Source organism: Dama dama, chromosome 13 (assembly GCF_033118175.1).
Source record: "Dama dama isolate Ldn47 chromosome 13, ASM3311817v1, whole genome shotgun sequence".
NCBI lineage: Eukaryota > Metazoa > Chordata > Mammalia > Artiodactyla > Cervidae > Dama > Dama dama.
The window spans coordinates 64,081,420-64,102,263 of NC_083693.1; the positions used below are offsets into that span (position 1 = coordinate 64,081,420).

Here is a 20,844-nt window from a genome sequence, read left to right on the forward strand (position 1 = left end):
ATATCAACCAGGCAAGAAGCCAGAGGGATGCCTCCTTCTTTCTGGGTAGAAGTCCAGGCTCCCTGTGACCACTGACACCAGAGGTTTGTCTAGGTTTATCATAGTTTTTCTTCCAAGGAGCAAGTATCTTTTAATTTCATGGCTGCAGTCACCATCTGCAGTGATTTTGCAGCTCAAGAAAAGCAAATCTGTCACTGTTTGCACTTTTCCCCTATCTATTTGCCATGAGGTAATGGGACCAGATGCCATGATCTTAGTTTTTTGAATGCTGAGTTTTAAGCCAGCTTTTTCACTCCCCTCTTTCACCCTCATCAAGAGGCTTTTTAGTTCCTCTTCTCTTTCTGACATTAGAGTGGCATCATCTGTATATCTGAGGTTGTTGATATTTCTCTTGACTCCAGCTTGTGATTCATCTAGCCCAGTATTTTACATGATACTCTGCACATAAGTTAAATAAGCAGGGTGACAATAAACAGCCTTGATATACTCCTTTCCAATTTGGAACCAGTCCATTGTTCCTTGTCTGTTTCTACCTGTAGCTTCTTGACTCACATATAGGTTTCTCAGGAGACAGGTAATGTGATCTTGTATCCCCATCTTTTTAATACTTTCCCACAATTTGCTGTGATCCACACAGCCAGACTTTAGCATAGTCAATCAAGCAGATGTTTTTCTGTAATTTCCTTGCTTTCTCTATGATCAATGACTCCACAGAGTAGGCTTTTCTTGGGGCAAAAAGAAAATCGAGGCTACTAACTACTCTGTCTTTCTCTGGTCCTGAGCTTCCCAGCCAGTTTGTCTTCTCTCTGCCTTTCAGATTCTGCTTATATTTGCTTTATGCAAAAGCCCAGGGTTGTTAGCTGTACTTAGCAGAATGTGTAAGAAAACGTACCAGCTCATTCCTTTTTATTGCTAATAGCAGTCCATTGTTTGGATGTAGCAGTTTATGTCTATTCACCATCTGAAGGACAACCTTTAAGTAGCTTCCTGTTTGGGGCTATTATGAAAAAATCTGCTAAAGCATTCACAGAAAGTTTTTGTGTGAATCTAATTTTCTTTTCTCTTGGTTAGATACTAGGAGTCGGACTACTGGATCCCATGGTTAAGTGTACATTTAAGTTTGCATTTTTCCAGATTTGTACCATTTTACACTCATACTAACAATGTATGACAGTCCCAGTTGCTTTGATTCTTGCCTGCATTTGGTATTGTCAATTTAATTATTTTCTTAAGTCTTTCTTATAAGTGTGTAACGGCATCTCATTGTGAGTTTAGCTTGCATTTCCCTAATGACTAGTGATATTGAGTATATTTTCATGCCCAATTTTCATCCATATACCTGGTAAAGTGTTCAAATCCTTTGCCTATCTTTTTGAGTTATTTTCTTAGTTTTGAGAGTTCTTTTTATGTCCTACTTACAAGTTCTTTGTTGGATACAGCTTTTTTTTCACTCAATTTCTACTACCAATAACTGGCTAACGTTCAAGACCTATTTATTAAACCAAGGTCTAATAAGTAATTCTAGACTTCTATGTTGTAATGAAGACTACACTCAAGTGTTTTCAGTTTTCCAAGTAGTAAAATGAACTTATTTTCCACCTACTATTATTCATTATCTTTGAGAAACTTTTGGAAAATGTACTAATTACTATGACATTGCAAGTACTACTTATAATTTTAAAGCAAATCATTCATTGAGTGTTTTAAAGACACAAGTATATTAAGGAGTCAGCCTGCTCCTTAATCCAAGAAAGTTTAGTAGATCACAAATTCATTCACGCTTTTCAGTATAATGAAAGAGAGGAGGAAAAAAGCCTATAAAGCCAAAAATCACATGAAGCCTGTGTGTCAAAGAGAGCATGCAGGTAACAGACGTGATGTATGGTCAGGAGGCATACCTAGATCACTGTCTGGTGCTTCAGAACTTGTGCTCGACTTTTCACACAGATGCGTAAGCTGTCCTGGTGGAGCTTGTTGTTGCTGCTGCTGCCTGAAACATTCAAGAGTGAATGCACATTTAAAAAAACAAAACCTAAGAATAAATATGCCATGAGAAAAACCATTCCCATGGAAAATAAATGATTCCACAAAACAAAAGCATCACTGGCTTGAACACCCCAAAAGAAGGCAAAAGCAATCATGCTGATGGAAAAAACTTATGATTACCAAAGGGTAAAGGGGGGGATAAATGAGGAGTTTGGGATTAATAGATATATACTACTATATATAAACTATGTAACAAGGTCCTACTGTATAGCATAGTGAATTATATTCAATATCTTATAATAACCTATAACAGAAAAGAATCTGAAAAAGTATATATATGTATATATATATATCTCAATAATTTTGCTGTCCACCTGAAATTAACACATTATAAATCAACTACACTTCAATTTTTAAAAGAAAGAGCAATCAGTCTGACATAAGTTACTGAAAAGCATCACAGTGCTTGCTGATCCCAGGAAACCTAGATAGAAAATTCACATTTATCAGACAAATTAACAGATAGGTACTTTCACCATAAAGATAACACACTGTACCAATGGAGTCACTATTTTTATGCAAATGTGTTGGTTTACAGGTCCTTAATATTGTTGGAAGTCACTGAAAATAAGCACCTTTGAAAAGATAAAGCATCTCAAATTATGGGCAGATTAAAATGATCCTTCCATGGCTGGCTCCTCCCTGTCATTCATATCTAGGCTTCAGTATCTCCTCAGAGGCTTCGCTGGTGGCTTTGATGGTGAAGAATCTGCCTGCCAATGCAGGAGACCCAGATTTGATCCCCGGGTCAGGAAGATCCCTTGAAGGAGGAAACGGCAACCCATTCCAGTATTCTTGCCTTGTGAACCCCATGGACACAGGGTATTTCCTGACTGTTTGAGCTAAAGCAGTCACCTGCCTTTCTCACACTTTCATTTAATTTTCAGTATAAACTATCATCATCTGATATTCCTTTGCCTGTCTCCATCTGTACAATCATAAACTATGACAGCACAAAGCTTATCCTGCTTGTTTCTCCAGCACCTAAACCTGTGCTTGTCACCAAGTACTTTATGAATGAAAGAAATGAAAACAGCTATTTAACCTGCATTATCAAGTTTCAGTAATACCTGCTGCATTAAAGTAAGTTCTCCCTGTATTTTTTCAAAAGGAAAATCCATGTCATAACAATTCACACATTAAAACATTTAAACATGATGTTTATGATGTAAATAGGTAGGAGAGTGTCCTTATACTCAGAAAATACACACTTAAGTTTTGAGAAATATGATGGAAAATTGTGTTTGTACTTAAGTTTTGAGAAATATAATGGAAAATTGTGTTTGTAAGTTATTCTAAAGTGGTTCAGAAATATCAACAATTGGGAAATCTAGGTGGAGAGGATAAGGAACTCTGAACTATTTCTGCTTTTACATCAATTTACAATTACTTCATATACATACATATGTATATGCTAAAAATTTTCAAAAAACAAAACTTATAAACAGCTGACAATCTAAGCAAGAAGCTATAGCTTTCAAAAAAATGCATAAAAGGATCTTTAAAGGAAGCAGATTTTTTTTTTATGAATACAAAATTCTTTAATGGGTTAATGAATGATACTTTCTGTTTTTTATCAACCTCACCCTCTAAGGTATTTCTTTTTTTTTTTTTTTTTACTGTTTTTTTAAATTTATTTTTTTCTTGAAAGTTAATTGCCTTACAGAATTTTGTTGTTTTCTGTCAAACCTCAACATGAATCAGCCATAGGTGTACATATATCCCCTCCCTTTTGAACCTCCCTCCCATCTCCCTCCCCATCCCACCCCTCTAGGTTGATACAGAACCCCTAGTTGAGTTTCCTGAGCCATAAAGCAAATTCTCATTGGCTACTTATTTTACATATGGCAATGTAAGTTTCCATGTTACTCTCCCCATACATCTCACCCTCTGCTCCCCTCTCCCCGTGTCCATAAGTCTGTTCTCTATGTCTGTTTCTCCACTGCTGCCCTGTAAATACATTACTCAGAATCATTTTTCTAGATTCCATATACGTGCGTTAGAATACGATATTTATCTTTCTTTCTGACTCACTTCACTCTGTATAATAAGTTCTAGGTTCATCCACCTCATCAGAACTGACTCAAATGCACTCCTTTTTATGTCTGAATAATATTCCATTGTGTATATGTACAACTTCTTTATTCATTCATCTGTCGATGGGCATCTAGGTTGCTTCCATGTTCTAGCTGTTGTAAATAGCGCTGCAATGAACAGTGAAATACATGTGTCTTTCTCAACCCTGGTTTCCTCAGGGTATATGCCTAGGAGTGGGATTGCTGGGTCATATGGTGGTTTTATTCCTAGTTTTTTTAAGGAATGCTCCATACCGTCTTCCATCGTGGCTGTATCAATTTACATTCCCACCAACAGTGCAAGAGCGTTCCCTTTTCTCCACACCCTCTCCAGCATTTATTGTTTGTAGACTTTTTGATGATGGCCATTTTGACCAATGTAAGGTGGTATCTCTTGGTTTTGATTTGCATTTCTCTAATAATGAGTGATGTTGAGCATCTTTTCTTGTGTTTGTTAGCCATCTGTATGTCTTCTTTGGAGAAATGTCTGTTTAGGTCTCTTTCCCACTTTTTGATTGCGTTGTTTTTCTGGTATTGAGTTGTATGAGCTGCTTATATATTTTGGAAATTAATCCTTTGTCAGTTGTTTCATTTCCTATTATTTTCTCTCATTTTGAGGGTTGTCTTTTCACTTTGCTTACAGTTTTCTTTGCTGTGCAAAAGCTTTTAAGTTTAATCAGGTCCCACTTCTTTACTTTTGTTTTTATTTCCATTACTCTAGGAGGTGGGTCATAGAGGATCTTGCTTTGATTTATGTCATCCAGTGTTCTGCCTGTGTCTTCCTCCAAGAGTTCTATAGTTTCTGGTCTTACATTTAGGTCTTTAATCCATTTTGAGTTTATCTTTGTGTATGGTGTTAGGAAGTATTTTAATTTCATTCTTTTATATGTAGCTGTCCAGTTTTTCCAGCACCATTTATTGAAGAGGCTGTCTTTGACCCATTGTATATTCTTGCCTCCTTTGTCAAAAATAAGGTACCCATAGGCACATGAGTTTATTTCCGGGCTTTCTATCTTGTCCCATTGGTCTATATTTCTGTTTTTGTGCCAGTACCATACTGTCTTGATGACTGTAGCTTTTTAGTATAATCTGAAGTCAGGAAGAAGCAGCATTTTTAAATGACCAATAACACAATAGGGCTTCCCTTGTAGCTCAGATGGTACAGCATCTGCCTGCAATGCAGGAGACCTGGGTTCAATCCCTGGGTTGGGAAGATCCCCTGGAGAAGGGAAAGGCTACCCACTCCAGTATTCTTACTTGGAGAATCCCATGGACAGGAGAGCCTGGTGGGCTACAATCCATGGGGTCACAAAGAGTCAGACATGACTGAGCAACTAACACATACAACACTATAAAACAGAATAGAATAGCACACTTTTTTCTAGGGCCCCTCTTAATCTTGTGCTTTAAATATGAGCAACGAGGCAAATTCAGCCAGTGGCACTTGCAGTTTTTCCCTGCTGGCCTCTGAGCCAGACACTGATGTATGCACAGGTGCTGGTGAGCCTGGCTAACAAGGGACACAGCGGCAGTGGGCTCCCACGAGCATACTCTGATTCTGGAATGTCCCACGAAAAAGACAGGCTGTGAGGTACGAGGAATTCCTGGCACATCCTGTCAGGCACATTCCAGGCCCTCCTCCTCCTCCATTCAAGAAAGTATTTCAGAATGCAAGGGAGTGATAGGTGAGACAGTGCCTTTAGAGAGATAACCTTCATTCTACTTCAAAGTGAGAAGTAAATCAACGGGCAGCCTTGGAGTATTTTGACACCTTTCCTATGTGGGGACACTGTAAGATGGAACACATTCAAATAGTAAATCAGTATCCTTTCCCCCTGTGCCTTCTAACATGCCTTCAGCATGAGAAAGGCTGGAAAACTGAAAACTACACATCTTAGACTGCTTTCAAGTTAGCAGTCTGGCTACCAGTTAAACACACGCCTGAGACATACACGGCAGAGGAGGTACAGTCATCTTCCTGCAGCTTTGGTGGGTCTCTGCTGGCAAGTAAGGTCACGGAGATGCCAGTTCCACAATCCTGCTTCCTGGCAGCAGCAGCGGGGGCCAGACTGCAGGTTCCCATGTCTAGGCAACTGTGGTGGCAGCTTCCTGGTCCTAGGGTCACAGCTAAAGCAGTGTGTTCTTAAACTCGATATCCTGAGCCCGCTTTGTCCGAAGGAGGCTTGAGAGGGAGGGAGGGGATAGATGTATATTTATGGCCGATTCACACTGTTGTACAGCAGAAACCAACACAACAGTGTAAAGCAATTACCCTCCAGTTAAACATTTTAAAAAATCTCTAAGGAGTTTCTGTTTTTTAAGCTGGACTCTGATAAACTACATCACACCACTGAAGTGGTAGTTCAAGTATTAGGTAATCAGAAAATCACAGTAACCCATGACTATGAAAACACTGGGTTTTCCTGGTGGCTCAGATGGTAAAGAATCTGCCTGCAATGCAGGAGATCCGGGTTCAATCCCTAGGTCAAGAAGATCCCCTGGAGAAGGGAATGGCTCCCTTGTTTCTCTCCTGGTTAAGAACCACTCTTTTAAGTGACAGAAAGAAAGAATCAGCATCATATCAGAGTTACATCTGGAGAAGACAATAATGCTAAGTGTATCCGTAGGCTACTTCACAGTTTACAAAACAGTTTTACATACACTGCCTCATTTGATGTTCATAACATGGGAATTAAGGTTTCACAATGATATAGCTGATAAAATAGAGTTTTGCTCAGGGTTCTATATGTACCATGGATTTGGAGATTACCACTGGGCAAAAATATCACAGCTATGAAAGTATCAGCTAGCAATGCCTACTCATAAAATATAAATTTGTTAACAGGTAGACTTTCAACAGTATTTTCATGCTTAATCCATGAACACTGTGGCTAAACTGTGGCTACTACATTAAGTATGAAGCTTCAAATACTCTACAGGAAAAAAAAAAAAACAACCTATAAATTTCAATGAATAACAAATTAGCACCAGGGTAAGTTTGGAAAAGATCAGAAGTAAGAAATGACTCCACAGCCTTACAGCCAAGTTCTCCACAATACAAGCTATTGTGACAAGGACCCATCTAGGTTTAGTAATCAGGAATTCTGTGAAAGGCAAAAATTAGTTTCTCAGCTCCTTCAATCATGAGTCCTACAGGATTCTGAACACTAACCAAAGTTAAAAAGCAACCCCAAGAAGTTAGGTCTTAACTCTTCTCAGCAACAACTGTGTAAAACATTCTCTAGGTCTACTCAAGTTACCACTAGTATTGCCAAAGTCAAACTAGGAGGTAGGGAATAGGAAGCTGAAGCTGGAACCATCACTGTACTTTCTTACCTAATCAACTACCCCCAATAAGAAAGGAGACTCAGACATTTTTAAAAGGTCACAACATTGAATAGAACATATGCATTAGTTATAGCTAGCATTGTGCTTGTTATAACTTACTTAGTCATTATGAAATGTTAGTTACTGCATTATCCTTTGTGCTATAAAAAATCTAATTTACTGGAAGTTCTACATTTTTAATCCAAAAAATCTTAAAAACTTTTTTTAACAAAAGAGGGATTTGTTTTTATACTTTAAAGATGGTTTCCTTTTCTTGGATGTACTTGTGAATGTAACAGTTTCTCTATAAAGTATGTCTATGTTTATTCTGGAAAAAACTAAAGTCTCAGAAAAGCATGGTAGAGGTATCACTTGGAAACTGTTCTGGAGAGCAGTTTAGAAATCTTTACCAAGGCTTTAAAAATGTTCCTGCGCTTTAACTTAGTAATCTGAAATTTTCAGGATAATTAGAAGAAATGATGAGAGATTTGAGGCATAAAGTCAATGCAAGGATTGCTCACTGCATTATTAATTATAACAGCAAAAATCAATAGGTTCATAAATTGTGATACATACATTTTATGAACTACAACATAGCCTCTTGCAAAGAATATTCACAATCATGGGAACATGTGATATACAATATACGTGCATTTGTGTGACTACAAGTGTGTGACTGTCAAAACACTATCATTAGTTATTAAAGGTAGGATTGTGGTTTTTTAGATTTAGATATCTTGTAAGATAAATTTTCCAAAATATTATTTTTTATCTAGTTAAACACTGAAAGCTGTTTTTAGCACTGACTAGTTAGTTGATGATATTATAGAACTACCATTAATAATTATCATGTGATCTTTATTCCATTATTTTGTGACAAAAGCATTTGGTGATATTAAGAAAAAACCATGTATTTTAGAGACAGACATGAAAATCAATACAGATGAAATATTATGATTTAGATTTATTACAAAATAACCCCACCCTGGGGTGGGGGGGTGGTGGTACAAGAGTAAACAGCACGGGAGACAGGGGCATAAAAACCAAGATGGCCAGTGTGCTGGTATGTTAAATGTGGGCAACAGATAAATCAGGGTTCTTTATGCTAGCTTCTCTACTTGCACATAAATTTGAAGTTTATCATATTTCAAAAATAAAAAAGTTAATTTTAAAATTGTAAAGGGAGTGACAAGCACTAATAAGCACTATTTTGAGATTTTTATACAGAATTAAATCCATTAATCTATCACTGAATAAAGACTAGAAATATCTCACATTAAGAGGATGTCAGTTGATCAGAACTTTCCTTCATATACTTCTGAGTTGTGACTTAAAAAAAAAAACAGAAAACAAGGTAAATATTATCTTCATTACACCATCTAATGTAAAATGCGCCAACATTTTAGATACAGCTAAAGTACTACCAAATATGATGTGTAAGAGTCTTCCGCATTGCAGAGATGTTGAAATGTGAAAATATGTGCATCTTAGAATTGAGAAAATATAGTAAATAACAGGCCAGACTCAGCCACTGCCTTAGTTCTCTGAGCTGGGATCAGAGGATGTGAACATCTATTAGAGATCTTGTGATGCTAAGATGGAGTTTTATCTTTAAAAAAGAGAAAAGGGGATGAAGACCTGTGAATGACGGTTACTGGCAAGGATAATGATATGGGTGAAATTTCTATTTTGAGAGCACTTATATAGCTCGGCACAAAGTTAGGTCCTAGGAGCTGATGGTTGAGAGTTACAGTTCCTCTCACGCCCCCGATGCTGATGGGCCTGTGGCACCCCCCAGTGTGGTAACGAGCAGAGCGGCTAAGCACCAGCGCTATTTGAGAGTGTGTTCTCCTATGACAAATGGTGTTTTTCCTATTAATTGACAGGAGAACTTTGTAGGGTTGGTCAGGTAACCAAGAAGTATATTCAAAGGACCACAGGGCTTTGTTTTTGCCTTGATCCAATTCCATTTCTCTTTTGATGACTGAAATTTTACAAGACTTCCTTCACCCTATTTCATGAAAATTTAATTAGTACTGAGGCAAAGTTTTCTCCTAAAACTATATTTGATTTCAGTTTATTAGCTATAAATTTTTAAAAACTACATTCAAATGTTCATAGGGTCAGTCACTAGTCAGTCTTTTTAAAGAGGAGAGAATTCTAAATAAAATAAATGGTTAGGTCAAAGCTATATGTCTACAAATAGACAAAATAGCCAAGATAAATAGAAAATATGCAATTTTAATATGGTGCCAACTACTTTACTTTTCAAAGTAGGCTTCTCTTTTCTTCCGTAGCTCTTCTGAAGTAGGATGTGAACCTGATGTCTGTGGGATATCTTGACATCTATTTCTGGAAGTACCTGAAAACCAAATAAAACACAACAAAAAACAGTTTTATTTACCAAGTCATGACGTGTTTATACTTAGGTGAAGGAGGTTTCAAAAAGTTTTCTTCTCAAAACTATTCTGTACCATTCTGTAAATGTAAGAAAGTCTCTGAAAGGTTCAGGGAAAATCAGAATAAGGTAGTTCAATCTAACCTGTGCCCACTGCAACCACACCTACTACCATTTGTGACACAGTGGACATGAGGTAAGCTCAACGACCATCTGGTAGGAGAAATAACTAGCACCACACTTGCTTGCTCTTATTAGAAATGAATCTACACTTTTTAAAAATTAATTAATTTATTTATTTGGCTGCATTGAGTCAGCTATGGCACGTGGGATCTTCCTTGCACCATGGGGAATCTTTGCTTGAGGCACACAGACCCCCTAGTTGTAGCACTTGTGGGCTTAGTTGCTCTGAGACATGTGGGATTTCAGTTCCTTGACCAAGGATTAAACCCGTGTCCCCTGCATTGCAAAGAGGATTCTTATCCAATGTACCACACCAGGGAAGTCCCAGAAATCAATCTACACTTTTGAAGGCACAGAATTCCTAGAAGTAACTTAAAGTGGATGATTGTAAAATAAACCCATTCTGTGTATTCCTCTATCTTCAAACATTTGGGTACTGACACAACTTAAGTATGTTTCTGTGTTCTTACTAAATTACTGCTCCAATCAGATTCTGCACAAATTGTGAAATGACATGGGAAGAAGAGTAAAGTACACAAAAATATCTAAAACTAATAAGGCTGGTGTCTGTCCACCACTGGGCTAACCTAGCAGGACTCTGCTAATCCAAAATGGGCCTGTGCACCATACAGGGTACTCAGACGTGGCCAGGAGGCATGAGCAGTTCAGGATAAAATATAGCATAAAAAGGATAATCTTCATATTAACAGAAACCCAATTTTATTTAGATCCTTAAGGAATTCAATTGATGAGTAATTTCATTAGAAAGTAAAAGGCAAATTCACATTAGACAGAAACAAAACAACTCCCCCCAAAAAGAAAACCCGTCACACTTTTTAAGTAAGCCCCTTTGAGCAGCGTCCCAGACATTTCCCTCCACTTGGATTCCCTGGGGTGGGAGAGGGATGTGAGTGGGTTGGGGAAGAGGTGTGGTGAGCTAAAAGAGTGAGCCCACCAAAGTGAGCTTAAGCTAAAAGTTCCACTGCCAGTAAGTTTCAGAGTTTTGTAAAATCAATTTATAGTCTCTGTCCAGACCTTCCTTCACAGCCACTAGAATGCATTTAAACAGCTGGTCTGGGCAAGGGCCCACTAACCTCACAATGATTAGTTCCGTTTAGTACTGTTTGCACAATATTATAACCAAACTGAATGGCCAGAAATAAAAATATAACTAGTCCTAATATAACACAAGTCATAAAAAGTTACATGTATTAAATAATATCCAAAAGTTATTTGTATTAAATAATATCTAAAAAAAAATAACTGATTATACATAGCTACTGCTTCTGCAGTGACTGTCAAAGAACTACCAATAGTATATTAATTTCCAGAAGAACTAAAACTGATCTAAATCAACTGCTTCAACAACAAATAAAGTAAGTGCTGGAATGTCCATACCTTGCATACTGAGCTGAATGGCCCTGCGGAGATCGGCTTCTTCATCTTCCATGTCAATTTCTTGGCGACTTAGTGCCAGAGCCCTCTGGAAGTCCTCCTCATCCTCATCTAACATTCCTGTCCCATCATTTACTTCTAAGACGCGTTCTAGATCTGTTTTCTGGACTCTAAAGAATAAAAGCACAAATAACTGCAGACCGTTCTTCTATTTTAGCTATAGAGGCATTTATAAACCAAAGATGTTTATGTAAGTTGAAAGCATACACTTTTTTTTTGCAGATAATGTCTAATCATACAAAGGTCCTTTTGTGATATGAATTTGTGTTGGGAAGTACACTTAAATAATTCAGAGAACTGATCCAAAGTTAAACCAATAAGCTACACTTAAACAGAAAGGTCTAAAAAAACCCCACCAACAATAAAAGGACCACATCTTCAATGTAAGTATGTAAACTTAATTCTTGTAATGAAATACTATCATATACCCAACACTACAAGCCCAGCTTTACCTCTGTTCTTTAAGTTGTGCTAATTCTTCTCCAATAAGTTTTGGTCGATGCATCTGTTGGACCCTGATCATCTGTAGAAGTTGGTCAGCTTCGCAATCTGGCAGATCACCCTTAACAACAAATATAGAATAACCTAAAAAAAAAAGGCAAAAATTATCTACAACAGCTAGCAAGCGATTCAAAACTGATTGAAAATGACAGCAGATAGAGAGGCAGCACAACAGCAGGAAGCCCGCAGACCAAGGAGGGAGGAAGACCTGGGTCCAAATAACGGTTCTTACACTTACCAGTGGGGTGGCCTATGACAAATTACTTAAGGTCTTTAAGCCTCACTTCCATATATATAGATTTCTTCAATTGGTCTTAGTTGGATCTTTCATTGTGGCATGTGGGCTTAGCTGCTCGGTTGCGTGTGGGATCTTATTAATAGTTTCCCAACCAGGAATCAAACCCATGTCCCCTTCATTGCAAGGCAAATTCTTAACCACTGGACAACCAAGGAAGTCCCTCTAAGCCTCTTCACCTGTAAAATGGGAATAGCCATCTCACAGAGTGACTATGAGAAGTATTTGAATCTGAAAAGGGCTCTAATTAAGTAAGAACATGGAAACATACCTAATTTGTGCTTAGTAATTTGTGCAGAATCTGACTGGGGCAATAATTAAGAGGCTTCCCTGGTGGCTCAGCTGGTAAAGAATCTGCCTGCAATGTGGGAAACCTGGGTTCGATCCCCGGGTTGGGAAGATCCCCTGGAGAAGGGAACGACTACCTACTCCAGTATTCTGGCCTGGAGAATTCCATGGACTCTACGGGGTTGCAAAGAGTTGGACACGACTGAGCAACTTTACATTCACTTTTCATGGAAATATACTTAAAACATACTAAAACAGTGCTTGACCAAGTAGCTCACTCCATAAGGGACAACAGGAAGGCAACGAAAGGACTGAGGAAGAGCAAGGAGTGTGCACTCAGACAGCCCGGGTTTTAGTGCCCTGGTGCTTCTGTTGCCTAACTGCCTCTCTTGATCACTTTACCCTCTACGTCTTGATTTCTTCAACTGTTAAACAGATTATGCTGTACCTTCCACAGAGCGCTCTTTGAGGATACAATCAGAGGATGTGTGTAAAAATCTGCAATACAGGTAAAATGAGTCATCTGTGTAATAGCTGACCCTGACACACACCCTTTCTAACTGAAAACAGGACCTGGAAATTCTAGTCAAGGTGCTGAAGATGTGGTTCATGTTTTGAAAAAATTACATTCATCCAATGTAATTTTTTAATTAATACAATTCTGGAAAGCCAAGGTTTTCTCAGCTGGCTACTCCATACAATAGCCGAATAAGGGTGGGCTATACTTAAGTCATTTTGATCAATTTTAGTTTTTCTACCATGAATTTTCTTCAACTTTGGTGCTTATTATAGATATTCTTTATGAGCATTAACAGAAAATGAAATTAAAAAAAGATTAAACGGCCTACTAATGGAAAAACTCAAGAGTAAATCATAACACACTTAACACTTTTTTTCACAAGGACAAGTATACTCAGAGTTCAGATGGTTGAACAGGTTTTATGCCAGTAAAACTGTTGTCTAGGTTGTGGAGACACTATGTTAGCTCCCCATGCTATTCCATGAACAGCATCATGAAGGGCAGAAACTGCTTTTTACAGAGGTGACATTGTGAGGATCTTGAGTTTTATTCAAGATTAGATTTCATTCTAAGTGTGCTAGGAAGCCACTGAAGGGTTGAAGAGTACAAGTATACCACAATGTGCATTATATTTTAAAAAGACTACTCTAGGCTGCCTTCTCAATGTAATATATAGGAACCAATGTGCAAGAAGAGTGGGGCTTATGAAAATGGAAAGTCTGAGGGACAGCAAGTATGGGGAGAAAAAAAAATGAGTCTTTTGTAAACCTATTCAGATTGAAATGCTTTCTGGACTTCTGAGTGGAGATGAGAAAGTTAGGAGTTTGGTGTTTAGGGTAGATGTCTCGGCAAAAGATAAAAGTCTAAGGAATTACTGGCAGATAGACTTTATTTAGAGATGATATTTAAAATAATGGGATGGCACACAGTCAAGAAGTTGTCCAAGACTGACTCTTGGTCACTTCATTAGATAGAGATCCACAAAAGGCATCTGAAAGAAGCAGCCAATATGATATGAAGTAAACTAGAGCATAGTGGCTTGGAAGAGTAGTATAGACAATATTTCAAAAAGGGAAGATATAGTTAGGAACAAAGGTTTTAGGCATAAAAGAAAAGAGATAAAAGTATATAAAATCAAAGACGTTACAACATAATGATCCTACATGTAAACCGGAGAGACCTACATGACAACCAACCTAGTAGCAGTAAGCACACCAGTGCACAGACTGTGATCTTGCATCACCATTACTAAAAGGGAAGGAAATACACAAGACTGAAAATTCTTATTATATGGCCTAAAAAGGGCTTCAAAAGGCTAGAGTGGTCATTTCAAAAGCTTGAGAGTCAAGTTCAAAAGGTTCCCACTCATCCAGGATGTAACAATATTGAGTATCAACAGCAATTACAACAGACTAAAACATATGAACTATGGTTTATTTATTCTGGCTGTGCTGGGTCTTTGTTGCTGCTTGGGCTTTTCTCTGGTTTTGGGGAGCAGAGGCTACTCTCTAGTTGTGGTGTGTACACTTCTCATTGCACTGGTTTCTTTTGTTGTGGAGAACCAGCTCTAGAGCATGGGCTATAGTAGTTGTAGCTCATGGGCTCAGAAGTTGTGGTTCCAAGTCTAGACCATAGACTCAAGAGTTGTGGTGAAGAAGAACAAGGTGAGTGGCTCAGTCGTGTCCAACTCTTTGCAACCCCATGGACTGTAGCCAGCCAGGCTCCTCTGTCCATGGGATTCTCCAGGCAAGAGTACTGGAGTGGGGGTACACAGGCTTAGTTACGCCACGGCATGTGGGACCTTCCTGGACCAGGGATGGAACCCGTGTCTCCTGCACTGGCCCGTAGATTCTTTACCACTGAGCCACCAAGGGGAACCCTGAACTATGATTTTAATAGATTAGTTTACAATGAGAGTACAGAAACAAACCAACTGGTTACCTTTGGAGACAAGATACTATGAGCAAATATTTAAAACTGATAAAAGGCAAGAAATATTTATCCTGCTTTTTCTATATGAATTATATACTTCAAGATAACCAAATAGTTGATAAAGGAAAGTCTATTTGTATAGAAGTCCTCCAGCTAATAAATGAAGAAATGATGGAAATCTGATTAATGAAACAACAGACTAGGCATTTATTATTAGCAGCTACCCAAATCACAAAAAGAGAGACAACTGGACATTAGTGCCACACCATCCATGAAGAGTCTTCTGTCCTCCCAAAATCAACTTAAATCTGACCAAGTCTCTAGATCTAAGGACCAGTCTGTTGCTCATCAAGGGCTCAGAGGAAAAAAAAAGGATGCAACAAGTAAAATCTAGAATTTGAGAAACAGAACAAATGACCCATTTTCTTCAAAAGAATAAGGAAAAAAAAATAAAGAGAAGAAACCATTAGATAGGTTTTAGAGACACAGCAATCCAATGCAATCAATGACCCTTATTTCAACCTGGTTTAACTATACTAAAAAAAAAAGAGAAGAAGAATCAAAAAGGAGATTAGAGGACTTCCCTGGTGGCCCAGTACTAAAGAATTCACCTGTCAATGCAGGGGACACGGGTTCAGTCTCTGGTCCAGGAAGATTCCACACGCCATGGGGCGACTGAGCCTGTGCGCCACCACTACTGTGCCCACGTGCCCTGGGGCCTGTGCTCTGCAACAAGGGAAGCCATGCAATGAGAATGGCGTGCACTGTAACTAGAGAGCAGCCCCCCACTCGCCACAACCAGCAAAAGCCCATAAGTAGCAGTGAAGACCCAGCACATCCAAAAATAAAATACTAATAAATTTTAAAAGACTACTGAGGAATTTAATTCTTAGGTAGGATGACAAGGAATCTCCTCCCAAGGAGGAGAAAGGGGTATGGGGCACTTGAGGAGGAGAAAGGGACAAACGTTTTTTCCTATGTTGCTTTGTCTTAGTCACATAACACTTTCCCCCCCCCTTAAACGCTGAGTTGTTATGACACTCTATTTTGCCTAAGACTAACTTTGTTTGGTTTCATTTGCACTCGTCTCACATGCTAGCAAGGTAATGTTCAAAATTCTCCAAGCCAGGTTTCAACAGTATGTGAATCGTGAACTTCCAGATGTTCAAACTGGATTTAGAAAAGGCAGAGGAACCAAAGATCAAATTGCCAACATCCATTGGATCATTGAAAAAGCAAGAGAGTTCCAGAAAAACATCTACTTGTGCTTTATTGACTATGCCAAAGCCTTTGACTGTGTGGATCACAACAAACTGTGGGAAATTCTTAAAGAGATGGGAATACCAGACCACCTGACTTGTATGCAAGGTTTCTCAGATTCCTAAGAAATCTGTATGCAAGTAAGAAGCAACAGTTAGAAGTGGACATGGGACAACAGACTGGTTCCAAATCGGGAAAGGAGTACGTCAAGGCTGTATATTGTCACCCTGCTTATTTAACTTATATACAGAGTACATCACGTGAAAAGCTGGGCTGGATGAAGCACAAGCTGGAATCAAGATTGCTGGGAGAAATATCAATAACCTCAGATATGCAGATGACACCACTCTTATGGCAGAAAGTGAAGAGGAACAAAAGAGCCTCTTGACGAAAGTGAAAGAGGAAAGTGAAAAAGCTGACTTAAAACAGCATTCAAAAAACCAAGGTCATGGCATCCAGTCCCATCACTTCATGGCAAATAGATGGAGAACAGTGGAAACAGTGACAGTCTTTATTTTGGGGGGCTCCAAAATCACTGCAGATGGTGACTGAAGCCATGAAATTAAAAGACGCTTGCTCCTTGGAAGAAAAGCTATGACCAACCTAGACAGCATATTAAAAGGCAGAGACATTCCTTTGCCAACAAAGGTCCATCTAGTCAAAGCTACAGTGTTTCCAGTAGTCATGAATGAATGTGAGAGTTGGACTATAAAGAAAACTAAGCACCAAAGAATTGATGCTTTTGAACTGTGGTGTTGGAGAAGACTCTTGAGAGTCCCTTGGACTGCAAAGAGATCCAACCAGTCAATCCTAAAGGAAAGCAGTCCTGAATATTCATTGAAAAGACTGATGCTGAAGCTGAAACTCCAATACTTTGGCCACCTGATGTGAATGACTGATTGGAAAAGACTCTGATGCTGGGAAAGATTGAAGGCAGGAGGAGAAGGGGACAACAGAGGATGAGATGGTTGGATGGCATCACTGACTCGATGGACATGAGTTTGAGCAAGTTCCGAGAGTTGGTGATGGACAGGGAAGCCTGGCGTGCTGCAGTCCATGGGGCCGCAGAGTCGGTCACGACTGAGCGACTGAGCTAACTGAAGACTCGTGAGTGGGGCACTCTCTGCCCTCTTCTGCTGTTCATGTCAGAGGCTTTCCCTAACCCTTTTCCACTGTCATAAAACTTTTGCCATAGGAAGCTCTGAGTGCCTGAAGCATCGTCTCTAGTCCTGATGCTGAATTCTCTTCTTTGGAGATAAAAAATGGAACATACTGTTCACCTAAGCTATCACTGCTCTTAAAAAAACAAAACAAAAACAAAAACAGGCAGTGAGAGATTTGAGTTGACTAGTTGGTGCTGTTAAAGAATTGTAATTAAATGTTTATATGTCATTAGAGTATAGTGGCTACATGTATATTTTTAAAGAGTCTTTGCTTTTAAAGATTTTAATTTAAAAAATCTACAAAGATGCTAAGATGATGAGTATTTGCTTAGAATAAACTGGAAACAGAAGTGGGTAGGGTATAGGTAAAATAAGACTGGCCATGAGATATTTGCTGAGGTTTGGCAAAAGGTACATGAGGGTCCATCACATTGTTTTCTATACTTTTATACTTGTTTGAAACTTTTGATAACAAAATTTTGTTTCATTCTCTTTAAAGGAGGGTATACTAAACTATACTCTCAAAAAAGATGATGTCAAAGCAAGACTGAGAACTGAATACTGGCACTGGCAAATTGGAGATCATTGGAGACACTGGGAAGAGGGTTTTCAGTGACAGGTTGGTTATCACAATGTAACTGGAATGAGTTCGTGCATAGGAGACAATACACTAGAGATGATTCTAAGGAGAAAGTAAAAATGGGAGACAGCTGGAGTTTCCTGGCATTAAAAGAAGCTTTTTCTTTTTAATCAATGGAGAGAAAGAGTTTATTTCTCTACAGTAGGGAAAATAAGATAAAAGCGGGAAACCACATAGGAGAGTAGGGCAACAAAAGCAGGAGTAAAGATCCTGAGTACGTGGGAGGAGCTGAGATCTAGCCCCAGAGTGTTCCCAGAGGAACAGCTCACCTGCTCTTGTAGCTGAAAGCACAGGAGAGAGAGAAGCAGGGTGATGATCTGCTGATAGAAGAATGAGGATGTTCTCTTTCAATTGCTCCTGTTTCCATAGTAGAATATAAAGGATGGCCATAAGCTAGGAGTCAGGAAGCGGGAGGGGATGGTGAGAGGTCTGAAGGGAGAAGCTGTGCAATCATCATCCTGGGAAGTGGTAGGTGAGCTTACTGCAAGAATGTGGTAGGGATATCAAGTAGCACTGAAGGCTCATTAGAAATTTGTGATCCTAAACTTAAAGCAAAATTGATCATATTTTATATTGTATCTTTAACCATGCTCAACTGTTCTGATGGGAAAGGACTGGACAAGTCCAAGACTGGATTTTAACCAGGGTTGGGATTTTTGTCATAAAAGTATAATGGAGGGCAAAAGAGAAAGGAGCTGAGAAGCGCAACAGTGTGTTATAGCGATAATCACTGAATGATAATGAATTATAATGATGATTACAGAAAACAGGTGGGGTAATATAGGAAGTAAGGACCTAAGGGGAATGTTTAGGCTTGTAATATGGTTTAAAGAATTGTTACAAAGGAAAAAACCAGAGAGAATATGGTATAAAGATAGGAGACAATAGTCTAAGAATAGGATGCTTATAATTAGATTTTGAAGGTGGTACAGTTATTAGTAATGGCAAGCAAGAGTGAAAAAAATGATCTTTGAAAATAAAAAGCAAGAGATTGGATTGGACTGATTTTTGATGTAGAAATCACCAAGAATGATGAAAAGAGCTGAAGTAGAGCCATGATAGTGAGTCAGATCTTAAATCTTCAGTGGAAAAGAAGGAAGATCAGACTTCAAAAGACTGCAAAAGAGCAAGGGGCAGACTTTACTCTAGTGATATGTATTTCAAAGGAGCTGCAGTTTTTAGGGAAGAAGAGTGACCCAAAAGGGGTAAGGATGAACAAGAATACCTAAGCTTCCACTTGGCTCTGTGGTATGTGGGGTCTGGAAGACAAAAAAGCCATAACATAGAAGGTCTGCAAAGGAATCAGCCTCATCAGGGGAGGGCCAGGTGTCAGCAAGAATGCCAAGAGAGCTGCTGCTGCTAAGTCGCTTCAGTGGTGTCTGACTCTGTGCAACCCCATAGATGGCAGACCACCAGGCTCCCCCGTCCCTGGGATTGTCTAGGCAAGAACACTGGAATGGGTTGCCATTTCCTTCTCCAATGCATGAAAGTGAAAAGTGAAAGAGCAGGATGATTCAAATCACAGCCTAAAGCTCACCATGTAAAACAAAGATTATTTTCCTGCCTCTGTCACAAAAGAACTATTGTTACACTTACTTCTAAAGAGATGGTTTTATTTAGCTAGGCTTACATCTAAAGAGAAGGTTTTATTTAGCCACACTCACTTCTATTGAGACAGTTGCTACACAGTTGCTGTACTCACTTCTAGTGAGACAGTTTCATTTAGCTACTTCAAAAGATAATAAAAAGTGTTCAGTCTTTACTTACCTTCCTGTTGTAACTGAGCCAAGAAAAGTGCAAGGTATGTGTCTGATATTAATTCTGGACCCGTCAAAAGAGAATTCAAGTTGAACCACTGGAAAACAAATTGTCAATATTTAAGTTAATGCACATTGTAAGTAATAAGTTTCACATGTTATGAATTGATATAACCCATCTAAACTTAGTAAGACTGTTTAAACACTGAAACATGTCAAATTAAGATTTTTTAAAAGTAATTAAATCATGCTGCTGCTGCTGCTAAGTCGCCTCAGTCGTGTCCGACTCTGTGCGCCCCCAGAGTCGGCAGCCCACCAGGCTCCCCCGTCCCTGGGATTCTCCAGGCAAGAACACTGGAGTGGGTTGCCATTTCCTTCTCCAAATCATACAATTTTTAAAAACTGAAATAAAATGTTGCAATTTTATCACTATTAAATGTTTTAAAAGTCTGCTTTAAGTCATAAACTTTAAATCCCCCCTTCAAAAAAGAAAAGAAACTGATAGTATTTTAAAGTATCCTTATTGTAGCCATAATGAAATCTTTTTCAAAGGAACAGTCCAACAAAACCCTGATCACATTATATTGATGTGGAAGGAAAATGACAACTATGAAGTTTTCCCACTGCTGATACTTTTGGTCAGAATATTTTAATTGTGAGAAGGCTAGACATTCCAGGAAGAGAATTTTTAATCACCAACTCATTTTTAAGAGATCACTGAACGACTACTGCATGTAATTAACATCGTTTGTTCACTATTTCAGGGGCATCCTAATTTAACCCACAAGATAGAGCAGTTTCAGAAGTTATTGTCAGCACCATCACCAAATGCTTTTTGTGAATTTTACCAGAGATGATAATTATTTTTCTCATCTTTTTCTTTACACAGGGGCCTCAGACAAGAGTCTATAGTGAAAAATACAATTTTAATCAAAAATATAAATTAGAACCAAAGATGATAAGCCATAATTTGACATTTCCAGCACTGCCATTCCCTTCTCCAG

General features: G+C 38.6%; 1 protein-coding gene across 3 annotated transcripts in view; it reads right to left on the minus strand.

Moving 5' to 3' along the window:
- ATXN3 (ataxin 3) overlaps window positions 1-20,844 on the minus strand; it is a 44,392-nt gene that overhangs the window by 13,692 nt on the left and 9,856 nt on the right. The window contains exons 6-11 of one of the 3 annotated variants that reach the window (XM_061159314.1): window positions 19,851-19,938; window positions 11,937-12,069; window positions 11,428-11,594; window positions 9,714-9,810; window positions 8,724-8,777; window positions 1,899-1,990 (exon numbers count right to left, since the gene is read on the minus strand). In XM_061159314.1, coding sequence (XP_061015297.1) covers window positions 8,744-8,777; window positions 9,714-9,810; window positions 11,428-11,594; window positions 11,937-12,069; window positions 19,851-19,938 — 519 coding nt within the window. In that variant the 3' untranslated portion in view covers window positions 1,899-1,990; window positions 8,724-8,743. Of the gene's footprint in view, window positions 1-1,898; window positions 1,991-8,723; window positions 8,778-9,713; window positions 9,811-11,427; window positions 11,595-11,936; window positions 12,070-15,639; window positions 15,747-19,850; window positions 19,939-20,844 lie in introns of those variants that run through there. The other 2 variants (XM_061159313.1, XM_061159315.1) reach the window with 2 other exon arrangements.